Below are 20,383 nucleotides of genomic sequence, written 5' to 3' on the forward strand. Positions count from 1 at the left end.
TCGTAAGAAGCATTTCAAGGTCCTGGAGTAGCCTAGCCAGTTTCCAGATCTCAACCCCATAGAAAATCTTTGGAGGGAGTTGAAAGTCCGTGTTGCCCAGCAACAGCCCCAAAACATCACTGCTCTGGAGATCTGCATGGAGGAATGGGCCAAAATACGAGCAACAGTGTGTGAAAACCTTGTGAAGACTTACAGAAAACGTTTGACCTCTGTCATTGCCAACAAAGGGTATATAACAAAGTATTGAGAAAAACTTTTGTTATTGACCAAACACTTATTTTCCACCATAATAGAAAATCCTACAATGTGATTTTTTTTCTCATTTAGTCTGTCATAGTTGAAGTGTACCTATGATGAAAATGACAGGCCTCTCTCATCTTTTTAAGTGGGAGAACTTGCACAATTGGTGACTGACAATACTGTTTTGTCCCACTGTATATTCAATCCTTCTGAATCGAAAAAAGTGTCTAGGCAGTAGGAACCAGGGGTTGTTTCCTGATAGGGCCTATGACTGAAATTCCATTGTTGCCTTTATCACAGGAGTACCTTCTATGAGACAGAGTTACTGTATCTATGCTTCCTAGCCGGACTGCTACATCCAAAATAGTGTTTGCAACAATAACAGACAATTTTCATCTTAGCGACTGTTTTAAACAGTCCAAACAGAAGAACAACATTTATGAAATGTACAGGCAAATCATTACAGAATCCTAGTCTGTATCTTTGGTGCTAATGTTAGCAATACTAGTTAGCTAAGTATCTAAACCTGCTGCATCTGAAATAGTGTTTTCAATTATTACAAATATTATTAAAATCAGAAATCCATTTGCATTGATAGTTATAGCCTTATGTTAGCTAGCTAACATTCAACCTAGTTTGTTAGCTTTAGCTACCTGCAGATTCATACTGAAAATGTTTGTATTGGTAGTAGTAGGAGTTGGGATTATGACAGGAGACTATGGACTTCTATTGTATTTCATGAACATGTGTGCATGTCTAGACAATATAGTGACCCATCCACTTAGCTAAATGTGGCTGGGAGGTGGTTATAGCATTTCTTTCACATGTTCAATCAATTTAGACAATTGTGTCAGGTAAACGTCATCAAATTATAACGTTAACAGACTATTTTTGATATTGCTACTATGCAAGTAACCACTTCACTGTACCATTTACACCTTCTGTATCCTGTGCATGTAACAAATAAACCTAGATTTATTTGATATAGTGTGTGCTTACCACATGGTCTCACATGTGAATCCTTAAAGAGATGGGTGGTTTTAAGGCTTAAGAGGCTGTGAAAGATGCTCAATGGGTATAGACAAAGAAGAGCTCTCCAGTTGGTGTACCAAAACATTCAAGGGCCATTTTCTCAAAAGTGGGGTTAAAAGTATATCAACTTTCAAAGGAGAATTACTTTCCCATTGTTCCTCAACTGCAGTGTATAATATACTATTTTCTAGCACTGAGTCTAATTTTTTCAACAAAAAACCCGCACAATTTCCAGGTTTGATAACAAGACCGAATCAAGGCGGTTGGTTTCAGGGATGTGATTGAATTATTATTATTTGAATCAGCTGTGTAGTGCTAGGGGGAAGAAAAAAAACATGGGGCCCCAGGACAGAGTTTGGAAAACCCTGGTGTAAGGCACGGCATGGGCTTTGTCCCGCTAATGAAGCTGAAGCACTGTTTGCTTTCTAAACAACTGAAACAGCAATTTCCTGCAATGTAGCATGAAATGTGACACAGGAACCATGACAAGACATTTAAAATAAATCTTCTTTTATTAATAGGAATAGAGAAACAAGACAGGGCCACTTCCTAAATATTTGGGAGAGGAGAGAGAGGAGAGTCCAACAGGAGGCCAGCTCTCTATGAGGGGCGAGTCCAACTGGCCTCATCTCGCAATAACCATTGCAACCAGGTTCTTCGGCACCTGTAAGCGCTCCCTCTGGAATTCACATGAGCTGTTAAGGACTGCAGCAACAACGGCAATTTTGCAGGAGCAAATAAGTAATATGGTGTAGGGATTTCTCTGCAATTTTAACCCATGGGCGGGCCCCCTAAGCATTTCAAACCCCTACGTTATATACACACACAGATTTACGGAATGGAAAAACACTAAGTTTGTAGAAAAGATAATGGACTTGTATATTTTTTTGAATAATATAATCTTTGAGAACTTACAATCACCAAAATAAAAGTGAGACACTCTGGGAGAACTGAAAATTACCAAAACAATAAATTCAGCAGTATTCATTTTGTTATTATGTTTGAGCAAAAGAACACAGCATTATCCATGCAAACTGCATAGAATTCCAGGAAACTACCTTAAAAACTGCAACATTCTCACATCTACATGGCAAAATTAACAGAAAATTAGCTTTAAAACTGAAAAAAATGGATCAGCTCCATGGAGAAAGTTGCTGAATTGCAGGAAATTGGCTTAAAATGTTCTCTACAGAGTCAAGATGGGGGGGCCTCTAAAATATAGCCGCTCTGTCGGCCGATCACATTGCCACACCCACCACCTAAGCCCCCTTTTGACCCAGAAAAAAACATGTGGTGTTCCCTTAAACATGGACAGTCTCCTGCAACCAGCTCAATTTGAAGCAATTCTTAACTTCGGCCATATGTCCTTCAGGTGTGATGTGAACATTTGTGTCATGAATACTTTACTCATACTGGTGGCAACAACATTGACTGATGCTGTAACACTCCCTAATCTTTGTGCGCTATTGTCTACAAGGGGGAAATATTTTTGAATTCAGATTTTTTTTTATTAGGCCTCTGAATCAATAGCACAAAAAGTAATTTACTAAATTACTCCCATCGTTTTTAGTCACTAGGGGTTGACAGTCTGATAAGGAAAAGCTAAATAAATGCCTTCTAAAGCTACCATAACCAGAACGGAACTGTGAAGCTTGAACACACTTTCATACACAGAACATCAAAAGTCAGTTCACCTGCTCATCGCTAGTCTGAGTACCAGTCTCTTTAGCCAACATTCCACTCATCGTCATTGCTAAATAACATACCCAGATCAGCTCATCGCAGCATGCTGGCATAATATCACCCATTTCATATTTTGTGTCTGTTAGTTTAGCAACTAACTTCCAATAGTTTTAAAAAGTATTTACTACTTGCTGTTCAACAGGTTTATGAATCCAAGCTGAATATAATACATTTGGTTATGAACAAAACATTTGTCTGCTGGGCTTGATAACGTCAAGTACACAGAGCCAGCTAAGCAAACGTCACCTCAGTTCAAGTCAAGGTACTCTACAATCGAACAAGAGACGCTGGCTTTATTGCTTGCCTTAGAGTTCTTTGAGGTATATGTGGGCTCCAGTGCCTTGCCTGTAGTGGTCTTCACGGACCATAATCCATTGGTGTTCTTGAAACAAATGTACAACCAGAACCGCCGCCTTATGCGGTGGGCTCTGATTGTACAAAGATATAATGTACAGATAGCTTATGTGAAGGGCTCGGCGAATGTGGTTGCTGACGCTCTATCACAGGTTTACTAACTGGGGATGCGTTGGCTTTTGTTATTGCAAAACTAGGTTTGCAATTTTTGTGGTGGGCGTGTTACATTCCCCAGTTTATATGTGTTGTAGTTTGTATGTTTGAATGTGTTTATTTCAGGAAATGGCTTCCTGAAATCCCTCAAGCAGCTGATTGGTCGACTCAATGGCTAATTGGAGAGCCGACCCCGCCCCCTCGTCAAGACACAGCTGTCTCCAATTACCCATTCCTTCAGAAGCTATATAAAAGCCAGTGTTCTGTTCCGGAGGAGAGATTTGCTGGGAGGTCATTGCTAGAGGTTTATTTTGCTGGGAGTTCATTGCTGAGAGTTGGTATGTTTTGTGAGTTTGTTGCTCAGATAGAGCTTAATTGATGTCCTTTGTTTCTTAGTTTGTTTGTGAAATTGTTTAATATTCTGTTTCATTTGTTCCCAGGGGGGGGAAGAGGAAGGCACCTAGGGAGTGCTTAGGCAAGAGGCCCGCGGGCATACATATACCCGTAGCATATTCGCTGTCTGGCACACTAGGTAAGACCTGGGTGGACCACCCCCTGTATTTTGGTTAGGGCACCAGGTGGTGCTAAATTAGGTAAGTAGTGGGTAGGCAGATAAGATAGGAGAGGGGGGGCTTTGAGATTTACTTTCTTTGCTTTGGTTCCGTCCAGCCCCTTTTCCCCATATTACCGTGTAAAGGAATAAAGTCCTTGTAAACGGTACCACATTCTGCCTGTTGTCATTCTTACTTGCATCTACAGTCCATACCTTTTTCTCTTCACGGAGAGTTTAGTTGTAGCAGGGTGTTGCGTTCCCTCTTCATAGAGGCGTGCGTAACACAGGCGATAGATGAACTGTCATTCCAAATAAGATTGAATATTTACTAACACAGACTACGGTACACGAGAAAGAAACCATTTGTGAATTGGTAAAAACATTTTTACGTTAAAGCCTTAATCTACACACAATACCCCATAATGACAAAGCAAAAACTGGTTTGAGATATTTTGGCAAATTAATAAAACACAAAATATTGAAATATCCCATTTACTAAGTATTCAGACGGTCTATTCAAGACTTTGTTGAAGCACCTTTGGCAACGATTAGTTTCAAGTCTACTTAGGTATGACACTACAAACTTGGCACACCTTTATTTGAGTTTCTCCCATTCTTCTCTGCAGATCTTCAAGCTCCGTCAGGTCGAATGGGGAGAGTTGCTGAACAGCTATTTTCAGGTCTCTCTAGAGATGTTTGATCCGTTTCAAGTCCGGGCTCTCGCTGGGCCACTCAAGGACATTCAGAGGCTTGTCCCAAAGCCACTCCTGCGCCGTCTTGGCTGTGAGCTTAGGGTCGTTGTCCTGTTGGAAGGTGAACCTTAGGACCACAGACTGGGGCTAAGCGCTGGAGCAGATTTTCATCAAGGATCTCTGTACTTTTCTCCGTTTATCTTTCCCTCGATCCTGACTCATCTCCCAGTCCCTACCCACTGAAAAACATCCACACAGCATGATGCTGACACCACCATGCTTCAGTGTAAGGATTGTATTGGCCAGATGATGAGCGGTACCTGGTTTCCTCCAGATGTGACACTTGGCATTCAGGCCAAAGAGTACAATATTGGTTTCATCAGCCCAGAGAATGTTGTTTCTCATGGTCAGAGTTCTTTAGGTGACTTTTGGCAAACTCCAAGTGGGCTGTCATGTGCCTTTTACTGAGGAGTGGCTTCCGTCTGGCGACACTGATTGGTGGAGTGCTGCAGATGGTTGTCCTACTAGAAGGTTCTCCCATCTCCACAGAGGAACTCCAAAGCTCTGTTAGTGACCATCGGGTTCTTGGTCAAGGAGGTGACCAAGGCCCTTCTCCCCCAATTCCTCAGTTTGGCCGGGCAGCCAACTCTAGGAAGTCTTGGTGGCTCCAAACTTCTTCAATTTAAGAATGATGGAGACCACTGTGTTCTGGGGTACATTTACATTTACATTTAAGTCATTTAGCAGACGCTCTTATCCAGAGCGACTTACAAATTGGTGCATACACCTTATAACAGCCACTTTACAATAGTGCATCTAAATCTTTTTAGGGGGGGGGGGGTGAGAAGGATTACTTACCCTATCCTAGGTATTCCTTGAAGAGGTGGGGTTTCAGGTGTCTCCGGAAGGTGGTGATTGACTCCGCTGTCCTGGCGTCGTGAGGGAGTTTGTTCCACCATTGGGGGGCCAGAGCAGCGAACAGTTTTGACTGGGCTGAGCGGGAACTGTACTTCCTCAGTGGTAGGGAGGCGAGCAGGCCAGAGGTGGATGAACGCAGTGCCCGGGTACCTTCAACGCTGCAGAAATCTTTTGGTACCCTTCCCCAGATCTGTACCTCGACACAATCCTGTCTCGGAGCTCTACGGGCAATTTATTTGACATGACTTGGCTTTTGTTCTGACATGCACTGTCAACTGTGGGACCTTTTATAGACAGGTGTGTGCATTTCCAAATCAATTCAAATTTACCACAGGTAGACTCCAATAAAGTTGTAGAAACATCTCAAGGATGATCAATGGAAACAGGATGCACCGGAGCTCAAATTCAGCATACCACCCTGCATACCACTGCTGGCTTGCTTCTGAAGCTAAGCAGGGTTGGTCCTGGTCAGTCCCTGGATGGGAGACCAGAAGCTGCTGGAAGTGGTGTTGAAAGGCCAGTAGGAGGCACTCTTTCCTCTGGTCTAAAAAATATCCCAATGCCGTGACTGGGGACACTGCCCTGTGTAGGGTGCCGTCTTTCGGATGGGACGTTAAATGGGTGTCCTGACTCTGTCATTAAAAATCCCATGGCACTTATCATAAGAGTAGGGGTGTTAACCCTGGTGTCCTGGCTAAATTCCCAATCTGGCCCTCAAACCATCATGGTCACCTAATATTCCTCCTGTCGTTGCTGTAAACGAGAATGTGTTCTCAGTCAACAGAAATAAAAAATTAAATAAATACAAATTCGAGTCTCGTAGCAAAGGGTCTGAATATTTACGTAAATAAGGTATCCTTTTTTAAATTTGTTATAAATTAGCAGAAATATCTAAACCTGTATTTGCTTTGTCATTGCGGGGTATTGTGTGTAGATGGATTAAATGAATGTAAGTCCTCAATCTTAGAATAAGGTTGTAACGTAACAAAATGTGGATAAAGTCAAGGGGTGCAAATACTTTCCGGATGAATTGTATTTGACTCACCTGACTTTCTGAATGAACTGTATTTGTCAACATTCACCTCACTGGTCAAAATGTGGTAAGCTAGCCCCAGCAGCAGGTGATAAGACAAATCTGGCGCCAATGATTATTTTCTTCTTGTTAATCACTCAAGCAAGAGCCTGGCGCCCGGCCAGCTCGTGCACATGCTAAGGTCTAACAACACTTCTTACAGGGGGGCTGGCATTGAAAAAAATCACAGAAAAATAAAACAGAACAGAAAAATAAAAACCTCAAGAATCCCAGACAACCCCCAAAAAAGCTCAAGATACTTTATGACGGATCTGCATGATTCACGTGGGTCACAAATTTAGATCAGAAAATCCAGAAATTACAAGTGATTCAATACGATAATATTAGGCTATTTGGAAAGGGCACAATGGCTGCCGGAGCTGCAACTTCCCTCGGTGATGGTGGGAGTGGTTTTGCTGAACAGAATCATGGGAGTGGTTTTGCTGAACAGAATCATGGGCGTTTGAACCTTGAACAGAAAAATATTGAAGAGGACAATAATAGCATTATATAGATCGATGAGCATCTATTTAAAATATTTACAGATGTTATTAGACAAAGACAACCAGAGGAGCATAAAGTGCCTTCAGAAAGTATTCACGCACATTTTGTTGTTTAAACCTGAATTTAAAATGGTTTTAATTTAGATTTTTTTGTCACTGGCCTGCACACAATACCCCATAATGGTCGAAGTGGAATTCTGTTTTTAGAATATTTTACAAATGAAATTTTAAAAGCTGAAATGTCATGAGTCAATAAGAACTCAGCTGCATGGACTTAATAGTAATCACATAGAAACTGTATTAAATTCTGTATGTCGCCCAACCCTAAGTGTGAAATAGGACAAAAATACAGTACCAGTCAAAAGTCTGGACACACCTACTCATTCAAACGCTTGTCTTGCTTTGGCTGTAAAGCATGATGACAGGGTGATTAACAAAAGGCTAAACTGTGTTTCACTATATTCCAAAATATGCCTCCTGTTGCAACAAGGCACTAAAGTAATACTGCAAAAAATGTGGCAAAGCATTAAATATTTTGTTCTGAACACAAAGTGTTATGTTTGGCGCAAACCCAATACAATAAATTACAGAGTACCACTCCTATTACTTTCAAGCACAGCAATGGCTGCATCATGTTATGGGTATGACTGTAATCGTTAAGGATTGAAGAGTTTTTCAGGATAAAAAAGAAACTGAATGGAGCTAAGCACAGGCAAAATCCTAGAGGAAAACCTGATTCAGTCTGCTTTCCACTATACACAGATGAATTCACCTTTCAGCGGGACAATAACCTCAAACAAGGCCAAATCTACACTGAAGTTGCTCACCAAGACACCGTTGAATGTTCCTGAGTGGCCTAGTTACAGTGTTGACTTAATAATTCACTTGAAAATCTATGGAAAGACCTGAAAATGGTTGTATTACAATGACCAACAACAAATTTGAAAGATGTTGAAGAATTTTGAACAGAATAATGGGCAAATGTTGCACAATACAGGTGTGGAAAGCTACTACCTGGAAAGACTCCCAGCTGTAATCACTGCCAATAGTGATTCTAACATGTATTAACTCAGGGATTTGAATGCTTATCTGATGAAGATACAGCATATTAGCTTTAATTTTTCATGATTTCTCTTACAAATGTTAGAATATTTCTTCCATTTTGACAGAGTATTTTGTGTAGATAGTTTACACAAATGTATTGCATTAGTCATCTCAGGGATCCTACTTGAAACATCACTGAGTAGCAATTTCAGGTTTTGGCAATCACTAAAGTGAATAGATATTCAATCATAAAATTATAAATTGTGTAGGACTTCACTAAATACTTCATAATAATTGCCAAAATGTTATAAGTGTAGGAGTTGTTCTTTAACTTCTTGGTGACAGGGGGCAGTATTTTCACATCCAGATGAAATGCATGTCCAAATTCTACTGCCTGCAACTCATCCCCAGAAGATAAGATATGCATATTAGTAGTAGATTTGGATAGAAAACACTCTGAAGTTTCTAAAAAAAATTGGGTGGGGTCACTCAATTCAAAATGGGTTTTCATTGGGAATCCAGATTTCTAAGGGACCTTCTTGCAGTTCCTACCGCTTCCACTGGATGTCAACGGTCTTTAGAAATTTGTTGAGGTGTTTCCTTTGTGTAATGAAGAAGTACGGCCATCTTGAACGAGGGTAACTTCAAGTGTACTGATCGATAGAGGCGCGTGACCAGAAAGCAAGCTACAGTTTGCTTTCCTCCTGTATTGAACACAGATCATCCCGTCTTCAATTTTATCTAATATTTACCTCAGAAAACAAATGTAGACCTCCACAAGTCTGCTTCATCCTTGGGAGCAATTTCCAAATGCCTGAAGGTACCACGCACATCTGTACAAACAATATTATGCAAGTATAAACACCATGGGACCACGCAGCCGTCATACCGCTCAGGAAGGAGACGTGTTCTTTCTCCTTGAGATGAACGTACTTTGGTGCGAAAAGTGCAAATCAATCCCAGAACAACAGCAAAGGACCTTGTGAAGATGCTGAAGGAAACAGGTACAAAAGTATCTATATCCACAGTAAAACAAGTCCTATATCAACATAATCTGAAATGCCGCTCAGCAAGGAAAAAGCCACTGCTCTAAAACCGCCATAAAAAAGGCAGACTACGGTTTGCAATTGCACATGGGGACAAATATGGTACTTTTTGGAGAAACGTCCTCTGGTCTGATGAAAACAAAAATGGAACTGTTTGGAGGAAAAAGGGGGAGGCTTGCAAGCCGAAGAATACCATCCCAACTGTGAAGCACGGCGGTGGCAGCATCATGTCGTGGGGTTGCTTTGCTGCAGGAGGGACTGATGCACTTCACAAAATAAATGGCATCATGAGGGTGGAAAATTATGTGGATATATTGAAGCAACACCTCAAGACATCAGTCTTCAGCATACTTCCAAAGTTGTGGCAAAATGGCTTAAGGACAACAAAGTCAAGGTATTGGAGTGGCCATCACAAAACCCTGACCTCAATCCTATAGATCATTTGTGGGCAGAACTGAAAAAGTGTGCGCGAGCAAGGAGGCCTACAAACCTGGCTCTGTCAGAAGGAATGGGCCAAAATTCACCCAACTTATTGTGGGAAGCTTGTGGAAGGCTACCCGAAACGTTTGACCCCAGTTAAACAATTTAAAGGCAATACTACCAAATACTGAGTATGTAAACTTCTGACCCACCGGGAATGTGATGAAATAAAAGCTTAAATAAATCATTCTCTCTACTATTATTCTGACATTTCACATTCTTAAAATAAAGTGGTGATCCTAACTGACCTAAGACAGGAAATGTTTACTAGGATTAAATGTCAGGAATTGTGAAAACTGAGGTTAAATGTATTTATTTATTTTTTATTTCACCTTTATTTAACCTCTAGGGTATGTGGGACACAAGCGTCCCATCCGGCCAACATCCAGTGAGATTACAGAACACCAAATTCAAATACAGAAATATTAATGACAAAAATTAAGAAAACAAAATATATTTTACATAGGTTTAAAGATTAACTTCTTGTGAATCCAACCACGGTGTCAGATTTCAAAAATGCTTTACGGCGAAAGCATACCTTACAATTATTTGAGAACATAGCCCAGTTGACAAATTATTACAAACAGTAACCAACCAAGCAGAAGCGTTACAAAACTCAGAAATAGAGATACAATTAATCCCTTACCTTTGATGATCTTCATATGGTTGCACTCAGAAGACATTCATTTACTCAATTAATGTTCCTTTTGTTCGATAATGTCTCTTTATATCCAAAAACCTCCATTCGATCGCGCGTTTTCTTCAGTAATCCACAGGCTTAAAAGGCAGTAAAACAGGCAGACAAAAAAATCCAAATTGTAACCATAAAGTTCATAGAAACATGCCAAACGATGTTTATATTCAATCCTCAGGTTGTTTTTAGCCTAAATGATCTATAATATTTCAACCGGACAATAACCCGAGCAGCAGGCCGTTTAATTTGGGCATGCTTTTCATTCAAAATTCTGAATGCTGCCCCCCTACCCTAGAGAAGTTAACCAGGTAGGCAAGTTGCGAATAAGTTCTCATTTACAATTGCGACCTGGCCAAGATAAAGCAAAGCAGTTCGACACATACAACAACACAGTTACACATGGAGTAAAACAAACCTACAGTCAATAATACAGTAGAAAAATGAGTCCATATACAATGTGAGCAAATGAGGTGAGATAAGGGCGGTAAAGACAAAAAAAGGCCATGGTGGCAAAGTAAATACAATATAGCAAGTAAAACACTGGAATGGTAGATTTGCAGTGGAAGAATGTGAAAAGTAGAGGTAGAAATAATGGGGTGCAAAGGAGCAAAATAAATACAGTAGGGGATGAGGTAGTTTGGGCTAATTTAAAGATGGGCTATATACAGGTGCAGTAATCTGTGAGCTGCTCTGACAGCTGGTGCTTAAAGCTACTGAGGGAGATAAGTGTTTCCAGTTTGAGATTTTTGTAGTTCGTTCCAGTCATTGACAGCAGAGAACTGGAAGGAGAGGCGGCCAAAGGAAGAATTGGTTTCGGGGGTGACCAGAGAGATATACCTGCTGGAGTGCGTGCTACAGGTGGGTGCTCTTATGGTGACCAGCGAGCTGAGATAAGGGGGACTTTACCTAGCAGGGTCTTTTTCGATGACCTGGAGCCAGTGGGTTTGGCGACGAGTATGAAGCGAGGACCAGCCAACGAGAGCGTACAGGTCGCAGTGGTGGGTAGTATATGGGGCTTTAGTCACAAAACAGATGGCACTGTGATAGACTGCATCCAATTTATTGAGCAGGGTATTGGAGGCTATTTTGTAAATGACATCGCCGAAGTCGAGGATCGGTGGGATGGTCAGTTTGGCAGCATGAGTGAAAGATGCTTTGCTGCGAAATAGGAAGCCAATTCTAGATTAAATTTTGGATTGGAGATGTTTGATGTGAGTCTGGAAGGAGAGTTCACAGTCTAACCAGACACCTAGGTATTTGTAGTTGTCCTCATATTCAAAGTCAGAACCATCCAGAGTAGTGATGCTGGACGGGCGGGCGGGCAGTTAGTTTTACTTGTATTTAAGAGCAGTTGGAGAACACTGAAGGAGATTTGTATGGCATTGAAGCTTGTCTGGAGGGTTGTTAACACAGTGTCCAAAGGGACAGAAGTGTACAGTATGGTGTCGTCTGCAGTGAGGTGGATCAGAACCTCACCAGCAGCAAGAGCGACATCATTGATGTATACAGAGAGTCGTCCCGAGAATTGAACCCTGTGGCACGCCCATAGAGACTGCCAGAGGCCCGGACAACAGGCCCTCCGATTTGACACATTGAACTCTATCAGAGAAGTAGTTGGTGAACCAGCCGAGGCAATCATTTGAGAAACCAAGGCTCTCGAGTCTGCCGATGAGGATGTGGTGATTGACAGAGTCGAATGCCTTGGCCAGGTCGATAAATACAGCTGCACAGTAATGTTTCTTATCGATGGCGGTTAAGATGTCGTTTAGGACCTTGAGCGTGGCTGAGATGCACTCATGACCAGCTCTGAAACCAGATTGCATAGTGGAGAATGTGCGGTGTGATTCGAAATGGTCGGTAATCTGTTTGTTGACTTGGCTTTCGAAGACCTTAGAAAGACAGGGTAGGATAGATATAGGTCTGTAGCAGTTTGTTTCCAATCTTTGGGAATCTCAGACTACATACATACATACATACATACATACATACATACATACATACATACATACATACATACATACATACATACATACATACATACATACATACATACATACATACATACATACATACATACATACATACATACATACATACATACATACATACATACATACATACATACATACATACATACATACATACATACATACATACAAAGTAATAAAAGCTTAAGTTCACTGAGAGAAAAAAAACTGGTCTCCATTGATAGAGTTCTGCTTGGCATTGTTTAGGGTCCTGCTCGCAACCTTGCTGTTCAATGACACAACAGTAGCACAACAATAGCACACTGATTGAGGCATTCATTGAGTGTGCCCATCTTGTTCACACATTTGGAAGAGAGAGCGAGACTGCTACCACATACCGCATGTGGCCAGCCCTCTGTGTTTGTGCGTGTGTGTTGCCATATCCCTGGTGTCTGCCCATTCACTGATCTAACAGCCAGAGGAGTGAGTCATCGCGGGTTCGGGCGAGCCTGCTCTGGTCTGATTAATCAAACCGTTTTCATTTAAGCCAGCTATTTATAATACACCCCTTCATGAGTCAGATCAATATTTCAATCTCCATATTTATCAAAGTTAGCACCACCAAGCTATTTCTAGTTCCACCCACCTTTTATCTTCCTCTGGCTATCACAGCCACTTAACCTTGCAAAGTTACATACAGTCCCCTTACAAACTCTCGCTCTGTCTGCCCAAGAGGCAAGGCAAACACAATCTGTCTCAGATTCTTCTGCATAAATTAAGTCCCACTGGGTAAAGGCTATTACAGGTCAGAATTATTCACCAGAGACACTGAAACACCCCAGTAAACCTAAGCGTTTCCCTCCTCTTCATGGTGTAATGTCTGCTGCTGTGAGAGTCCCTGATGCTTAATCACTTCATCACAGTTATCTCAGAATATACAGCCACCAGGGGAGCTTATGGTCTTCCTGGCAATTCTCTCCGCTGAAGTGGGTCCTTAGCCATTGAGCAGGCTCGATGGTGCACCCCTGTTGCACTCCCACTGTATTGATATGTTCTGTGTATGTGACAGAGCCACTCCTCTTATCTCGGGTTCTGGCCTGATTCACTTCAGAGCTCTGAGGAAGATGACTTCTCCTAAACTGGTACAAGGACTAAAGTGAGTGCACCACTCAAGTGGACTGGAATGACTAAGCGTTCTGAAATAAAACGCACCGCAGTGTTTAAGTATCTTTTTTTAAATGTAACCTTTATTTAACTAGGCAAGTCAGTTAAGAACAAATTATTCCTTACAATGATGGCCTACCGGGGAACAGTGCCTTGTTCAGAGGCAGAACGACAGATTTTTACCTTGTCAGCTCGGGGATTCGATCCAGCAACCTTTCGGTTACTGGCCCAATGCTCTAACCACGAGGCTACCTGCCGCGCCGATACTGTATCTAAGGGCCAGCCCGCATGAAAGAAATACTACAGTCTAAAAAAAACTGTAGCTTTACTATATTTACAGTGCATTCAGAAACTATTCAGAACCCTTCACTTTTTCCACATTTTGTAACATTACAGCCAAATTGATTGAATAATTGTTTTCTAAATCAAATCTACACACAATACCCAATAATAACAAAACTAAAAAATGTTGACATTTTTGCAAATAAAAAAAAACGTATTTACATAAGTATTCAGACTCAAAATTGAGCTCAGGTGCATCCTGTTTCCATTGCTCAACCTTGAGATGTTTCTACAACTTGGAGTCCACCTGTTGTAAATTGTATTGATTGTATTTGGAAAGGCACAGACCTGTCTATATAAGGTCCCACAGTTGACAGTGCATGTCAGAGCAAAAACAAAAAGTTAATTATCCGTAGATGCTGCTGGGGAAGGGTACCGAAAAAAATTCTGCAGCATTGAAGGTCCCCAAAACACAGTGGCCTCCATTATTCTTAAATGGAATACGTTTGGAATCAGAAAGACTCTACCTAGAGCTGGCCGCCCGGCCAAACTGAGCAATCGGGAGAGACCAAGAACCCGATGGTCACTCTGACAGAGCTCCTCTGTGGAGATTGTCATTGATTATTACATAATGAAATTGGCTGTTAATGGCATGTTTATTGCTGTCCATTATATTTCTTTATTTCTGTGCCTCTTTTTAGGTAAACCATACTCCATACAAAGCCAACCAAGTCTTGATTCAAGACAAATCACATGTCAACAACTGTTAATCATTCCCTGCCATGTATCATCTCCATTACCTGAATCTATAAAGACTTAAACTGAACAGCACCTCTGCTTCCGGCTGATCTTTAACTTAAGTCTCACCGTAGATGGGCATCACCATAACCTTCCCCTAATCCTCAATCCGTTACAATCTTGTAACTGCAAGAACCACATTTTGGTCACTGTTTCCCGAGCCACCCTTATTAGGGAAGGACATGCAGGAAATGTAAAAAGGCACCCTTTGGTCATGTCCAGGGGAGAGCGTTGTACCTAGAAGAGCCTTTCTACCTGGAAGGTCCTTTGTGTGTGTATAGGCTGTAGGGCATTGTTGCTGTTGGTTTAGTTCTGTGAGCAACCATTTTGTGACCATGCTGTCTTTAAGAACTGTTTGGGGTGGTCAATTGTTCTGAATGGTATGTGTTAAGTTTGACCATCAGTGAGTTTAATCATGTGTTACAAAATTCAAGATGTTCATTATGTAAAGGTTAATTTGGAGGCATTGCCCGTTTCAGGTCCAGGCAGTTTATTGGCTGCGCCCACCAATAAGGTGACTGTCTTTAAGTAAAGCCACTTGTATTTCTAAAATATCTGTTCATGTAAATGCAGTTATTTTCTACCATCAGAAGTACAGTATTGTTTGTCATCGTTTTGTCTCGTGGAAGTAACTGATCTAAATAATTTTGTTATGCGCATGTTAATGTGTTATTTGTCTGTCAAACAAGCAAGCCTAAGCTTTAATAAACGTTGCTTGCTTGATCCATCGGAAGTTTGGACACACCTACTCCTTCCAGGGTTTTTCTTTATTTTTACTATTTTCTACATTGTGGAATAATAGTGAAGATAACAAAAACTGAAACACCACATGTAGTAACCAAAAAAAGTGTTACATCAAAATATATTTATATTTGAGATTCTTCAAAGTAGTCACCCTTTGCCTTGACAGCTTTGCGCCCCTGCCCCAGTGGCCGGTGGACCAAACAGTTAATTTTATGCACTGCAAGGGATACTACAGTGGGGAGTATGGTATACTACAGTATACTACAAAATTATATAGTAAGCACTACATGATCGAGGGGGGAACATCAGATGAAAATTCCTGGCATGAGCTCCCCAGGGACATCACGTTCAAATGAAAAAAAAGCATCGACAAATCTTGCAGCTAACAGTCCAATCGATAAAAAAAAAAATCTAAAGTAAGCACTACGTGGTAGAGGGATACTACAGGGTTTAGTATAGTATTCTACACAGTACACTGCAACATTCTAAAGTAAGCACTACATAATCAAGAGCTACTACAGTGTGTAGCATTGTTTGTTTGACATGTGGGGGATTTTTTGTGTCGGTAAAATGTATTCTGCGAGAAATGGCAGTGGAAACGCTTTAATGCGCAAATATTCATATAATAACCATCATATCGAATTAAACTTGGATTTATGCAATGATATGGTGTGTGATCCTTCCACTATGACTTGGGAAACCATGCAATTTCTTAGGCTACAGATGAAATAACTAATGAACTTCACAGGGTGGTGAAAGAGTACATTGATCTTGATGATCCATTCCAATAAATATCGAGGGTCTGATTCTGGTGACATGTTGATCAATGCTTGACTGCAGTTTGACAAATAAAATATTCTAGCTCTTATCCATAATAATCTCATGTAGACTAGCCTACCCACACAGCCTACCTGCACTGTATGCTGTTGGCTAGATAAGGCACATTTGCTATTTAAACGCAACAGTTTGTGACAAAACTATTGGTAGAGTTGAAAATGCGATGGAAACACACTGAACTTTATCTTTTTTATTCGGTACATGAAAACTTATGCGAATAATAACAGTTTGTGATTTCTATCCGTAACAAATCCATTTGGTGAAAACACCACTGGTGGGCAAATGCGCATATTTTCTTTATGCAGATTTTAGAATATTAGCATTAAAATCTGTCACAAATTGGATAACAACCTAGCTACTGACAACAGATCAATGGAGGAAGCATACCAGTCAGACATGACTTACTGTAAGTTGAATGCATCTCATCGATTTGCCCCAGACTTTGGTTCTTAGAGAAGACCATAGCCTGCAACACAATTGGACAACAAAAAGACCATGTAAAGTGATAATTTTAACTTCAAGAACACACTAGACCAGGTTGTTTACGAGAGACAACACCTTTTATTGGACATAGTGCCATGTTGGGAACAACAGAAACTATCCGGTGGTCCTGTGGCGCTAGTCAATGATGCCTTGATCCTGTTTTGGTACGTACACATTTGGTTTTCCCCTGCAGTTGGTTCCTGGCCTTCTCGTTGGCCTCCACTTCTTTGGCGATGTCTTTGGCTATTGAAAGAGGATGAACAGAGACCTTTATGACCCTCTGGATCACAGACATGGCTTGTATATGTGAACTGTTGTTTTTACCACATTAAGGTATATGACCCAGAGACCACTACTGAGGAAATGAAGCATCCTCAGAGATGCACATGAACTATCAAGTGGTTACATTTTTATGGGTGATTTGTACACACACATCTCCTGGCCATTTCATGTCGATTAGTCTGAGCAGGTGCTGTTGGATTAGAGAACCTGTCCGCCGAGGTCAAATATATAAAGTATTGTGTTGTTAACAGCCTTTATCCTCTGACATGCCCAACTACTGACTGGATAGTACAAGCCAAGCGCTAGGTCTAGGAGGACATGCCATTATACACCTAGCATGATCATGTATCAAGGTCACTCACTGACATTCTTAGAGCATGTACAAGCACTGTAATCAACACCCTCAAGATATCACAGAAGCATGGCAAAAGGCAAGGCAAGAAAAAATACTTGCTAGAGCTGAAATTATTTAAGTCTTGATAAGAGTAGACTCAAATCATGTGCTAGGCTCAAAGCAGGCCTTGATGTTTCATTCAAACACTGCTTCCCATCAGAGAGGTCTATTCTGTTGTGCTGAACCTCTGACCGTTCCATGCAGAGGCAGGTTCTGTGTCATCATGGAGAAATACTAACTCAGAGGACTTGGCAGGGCTGTGACATGGTCTACAGTGCTCTCCGCAAACACAGCCGTCAGTGGGCCTGGCTCTGTACACACCACACTGGGCTGCTGTAAATTACCTCCGCTAGACGCAGACAAATTGGAACTAGCAGGTGTGATTTCACATGTTTTCTTGTAAAGGTTTGTCAATCGTGAATGATAGCTTGGAGTCAATAATGGCCAAAACAGTTATACAACAATGGCTTTGAATTGAGGAAAGTATGTTTATGGTGGTTAGAAGACTGCTTTGACATTTAAAAGCAGATTTGTACCATCAGCCAAGGTTGACTCCCTGTCATCGCAATTTTTCACACAGTGGAAATGGCGCTCTTACCTGATTTCGGTTCGAGGGCGTCGCACTGGGCATTGTAGAAGTGTACAAAGTCCTGGTGCCTCCTGACCAGCTGGTCTCTGGTGCCCTGGGCAGAGAGGTGGCACTCCTTCAGCCTCTTCTTCAGCTCCTGCATGGACAGCAGTGTGTATACCAGCTTCCTCATCGGCTTCCTCTTGGCACCTAGGGAGCTGTGCCATATGAAGCCATAGAGAAGATCCGTTTACAACTTGTTATAACATGGTCATTAGACTATTATTCATTCCATGATGAACTACAGTGAGGAAGTTAGTTATTGCAGCACTCAGACCTCTGGCTGGCCCAAAATCAGTCCATCATAGGGAGGGCACCACAGAAGAAGACAACATGAATTTAATGTCCATAGTTAACCTTCCAATCCATATAAACTAGTGACTCACAGTGTTTGTCATTTTACACTGATGATGACAGATTGTCTGTCAAAGGAACAGTTATTCAATTATAGCATCTGAGCTCCAAGAGTGTGAGGCTCTCCTTTTCTTTTTTATGGTCAACCTAAGGCCTGATATGCAGGGCGGAGCGAGGCTCTGTAATTAAATGATATTGGAGGCCGGGAGTCTCTCCGCTACCACTTGTAAGAACAGACACATATTTGGAGCCAGACATCTTGGCAGCAGTGTACAGTATAAAGCTCTTCACTATAGCTTACCCAGTGGTGTAAAGTACTTAAGTAAAAATACTTCAAAGTACTACTTAAGTTGTTTTTTTGGGGTATCTGTACATTATTTATATTTTGCCAACTTTTAGTTCATTACATTCCTAAAGAAAATAATGTACTTTTTACTCCATACATTTTCCCTCCATACATTTTCCCTGACATCCAAATGTACAGGTTACATTTCAAATGGTTAGCAGGACAGGAAAATGGTCCAGCTCACACTTATCAAGAGAACATCCCTGGTAATCCTTACTACCTCTGAAACCCTAAACACAAATGCTGATTTTGTAAATGATGTCTGAGTGTCGGAGTGTGACCCTGGCTATCCGTAAATAAAATTTTAAAAAATTGTGCCGTCTGGTTTGCGTAATATAAGGAATGAGAAATTAATTATAGTTTTACTTTGATATTTAAGTATTTTTGCAATTACATTTACTTTTGAAACTTAGTAAAAGTATTTGGTTTGAAATGTACTTAAGTAAGATTTTACTGGGTGACTTTCACTTTTACTCAAGTTTGACAATTGGGTTTTTCCACTACTGCGCTGACGACCCACGTAAGGCTAATAAATATATTTGGGTTTTATCTGGGCTTTCCAAGTAATTCTGTTTCAGTTCTGTTGTTGTTCCCTTCTCTGCTTTTCAGATAGAAAGTTCATAAGGAGGATTCAGGACAGGACAAGGTTCTGACCACATGGCATCTCTTCATCACCAAGACGCAATGCCTGTATTTATACGAGTACAGTAGCATTGAAAACTCCTCACCAGCTCCTATTCAGAGCTGTGTGGCAGGTCAAATGTGTTGAAGAGTATAGGGATTTGTGTAATCCATCACTCTGACATCAAGGTCACGAATCAAGGGTTCCGTGCTGTTATGTACACTTCACCAGTTTGATGGAGAATCAAATGGCTCAGGCCTATATTTATCCTACTGTGGAACCTTCCATTAGATTTCTACAGAAATAAACATTTCCAGGTTGACTTCAAATTTGAAGGTAGAGTAGACAGTACTTTCAGCAGAGGAAGGGATATTACATCTCCCCAAACATAAATCTAAACAAAATATACAACTCAGAGACATGTCAAAATAAATCAAAACATAAGTCACATACCTGACCTAGTGCTAGCTTTACATCAAGGTTAATAGAACATTCTAGGGGAATTCTAAGGGACACTCTTTTGAAGTTTCAGCTTAGTTTGGACGTCATCAGTGTCAAGGAAGCCTAAAATAAGTAGAAACGTCAAAAAAGTGAACTCTTGAACCCCTTTGAGATGTGTGTTCAATAGTACCTCCTAAGGCTCTCCTTCTTTTCCCCTTGGGTCAGACAGCTGTCCAGGTGCTTGTTGATGAACTGTTCAAGGATGCCCACAAAACACACAGGACACTCCACTGCAAAACACACACAGCAGGATTTATAGACAAACACACATATAGAAAAGTCAATCACCACCTTCCGGAGACACCTGAAACCCCACCTCTTTAAGGAATACCTAGGATAGGATAAAGTAATCCTTCTCACCCCCCTTAAAAGATTTAGATGCACTATTGTAAAGTGGCTGTTCCACTGGATGTCATAAGGTGAATGCACCAATTTGTAAGTCGCTCTGGATAAGAGC

General features: G+C 41.1%; 1 protein-coding gene across 5 annotated transcripts in view; it reads right to left on the bottom strand.

Moving 5' to 3' along the window:
* Positions 1-20,383, bottom strand: part of LOC118400338 (E3 ubiquitin-protein ligase RAD18-like) — a 107,723-nt gene that overhangs the window by 63,300 nt on the left and 24,040 nt on the right. For all 5 annotated transcript variants that reach the window (XR_004828999.2, XM_035797057.2, XM_035797056.2 and 2 more), the window contains exons 6-9: positions 20,057-20,156; positions 18,074-18,261; positions 16,972-17,042; positions 16,722-16,782 (exon numbers count right to left, since the gene is read on the bottom strand). Coding sequence is in view for 4 of the 5 variants with exons in the window: in XM_035797057.2 (XP_035652950.1) it covers positions 16,722-16,782; positions 16,972-17,042; positions 18,074-18,261; positions 20,057-20,156 (420 nt within the window). In the remaining variant the exon portion in view is untranslated. The remainder of the gene's footprint in view (positions 1-16,721; positions 16,783-16,971; positions 17,043-18,073; positions 18,262-20,056; positions 20,157-20,383) is intronic.

Source organism: Oncorhynchus keta, chromosome 21 (genome assembly GCF_023373465.1).
Source record: "Oncorhynchus keta strain PuntledgeMale-10-30-2019 chromosome 21, Oket_V2, whole genome shotgun sequence".
NCBI lineage: Eukaryota > Metazoa > Chordata > Actinopteri > Salmoniformes > Salmonidae > Oncorhynchus > Oncorhynchus keta.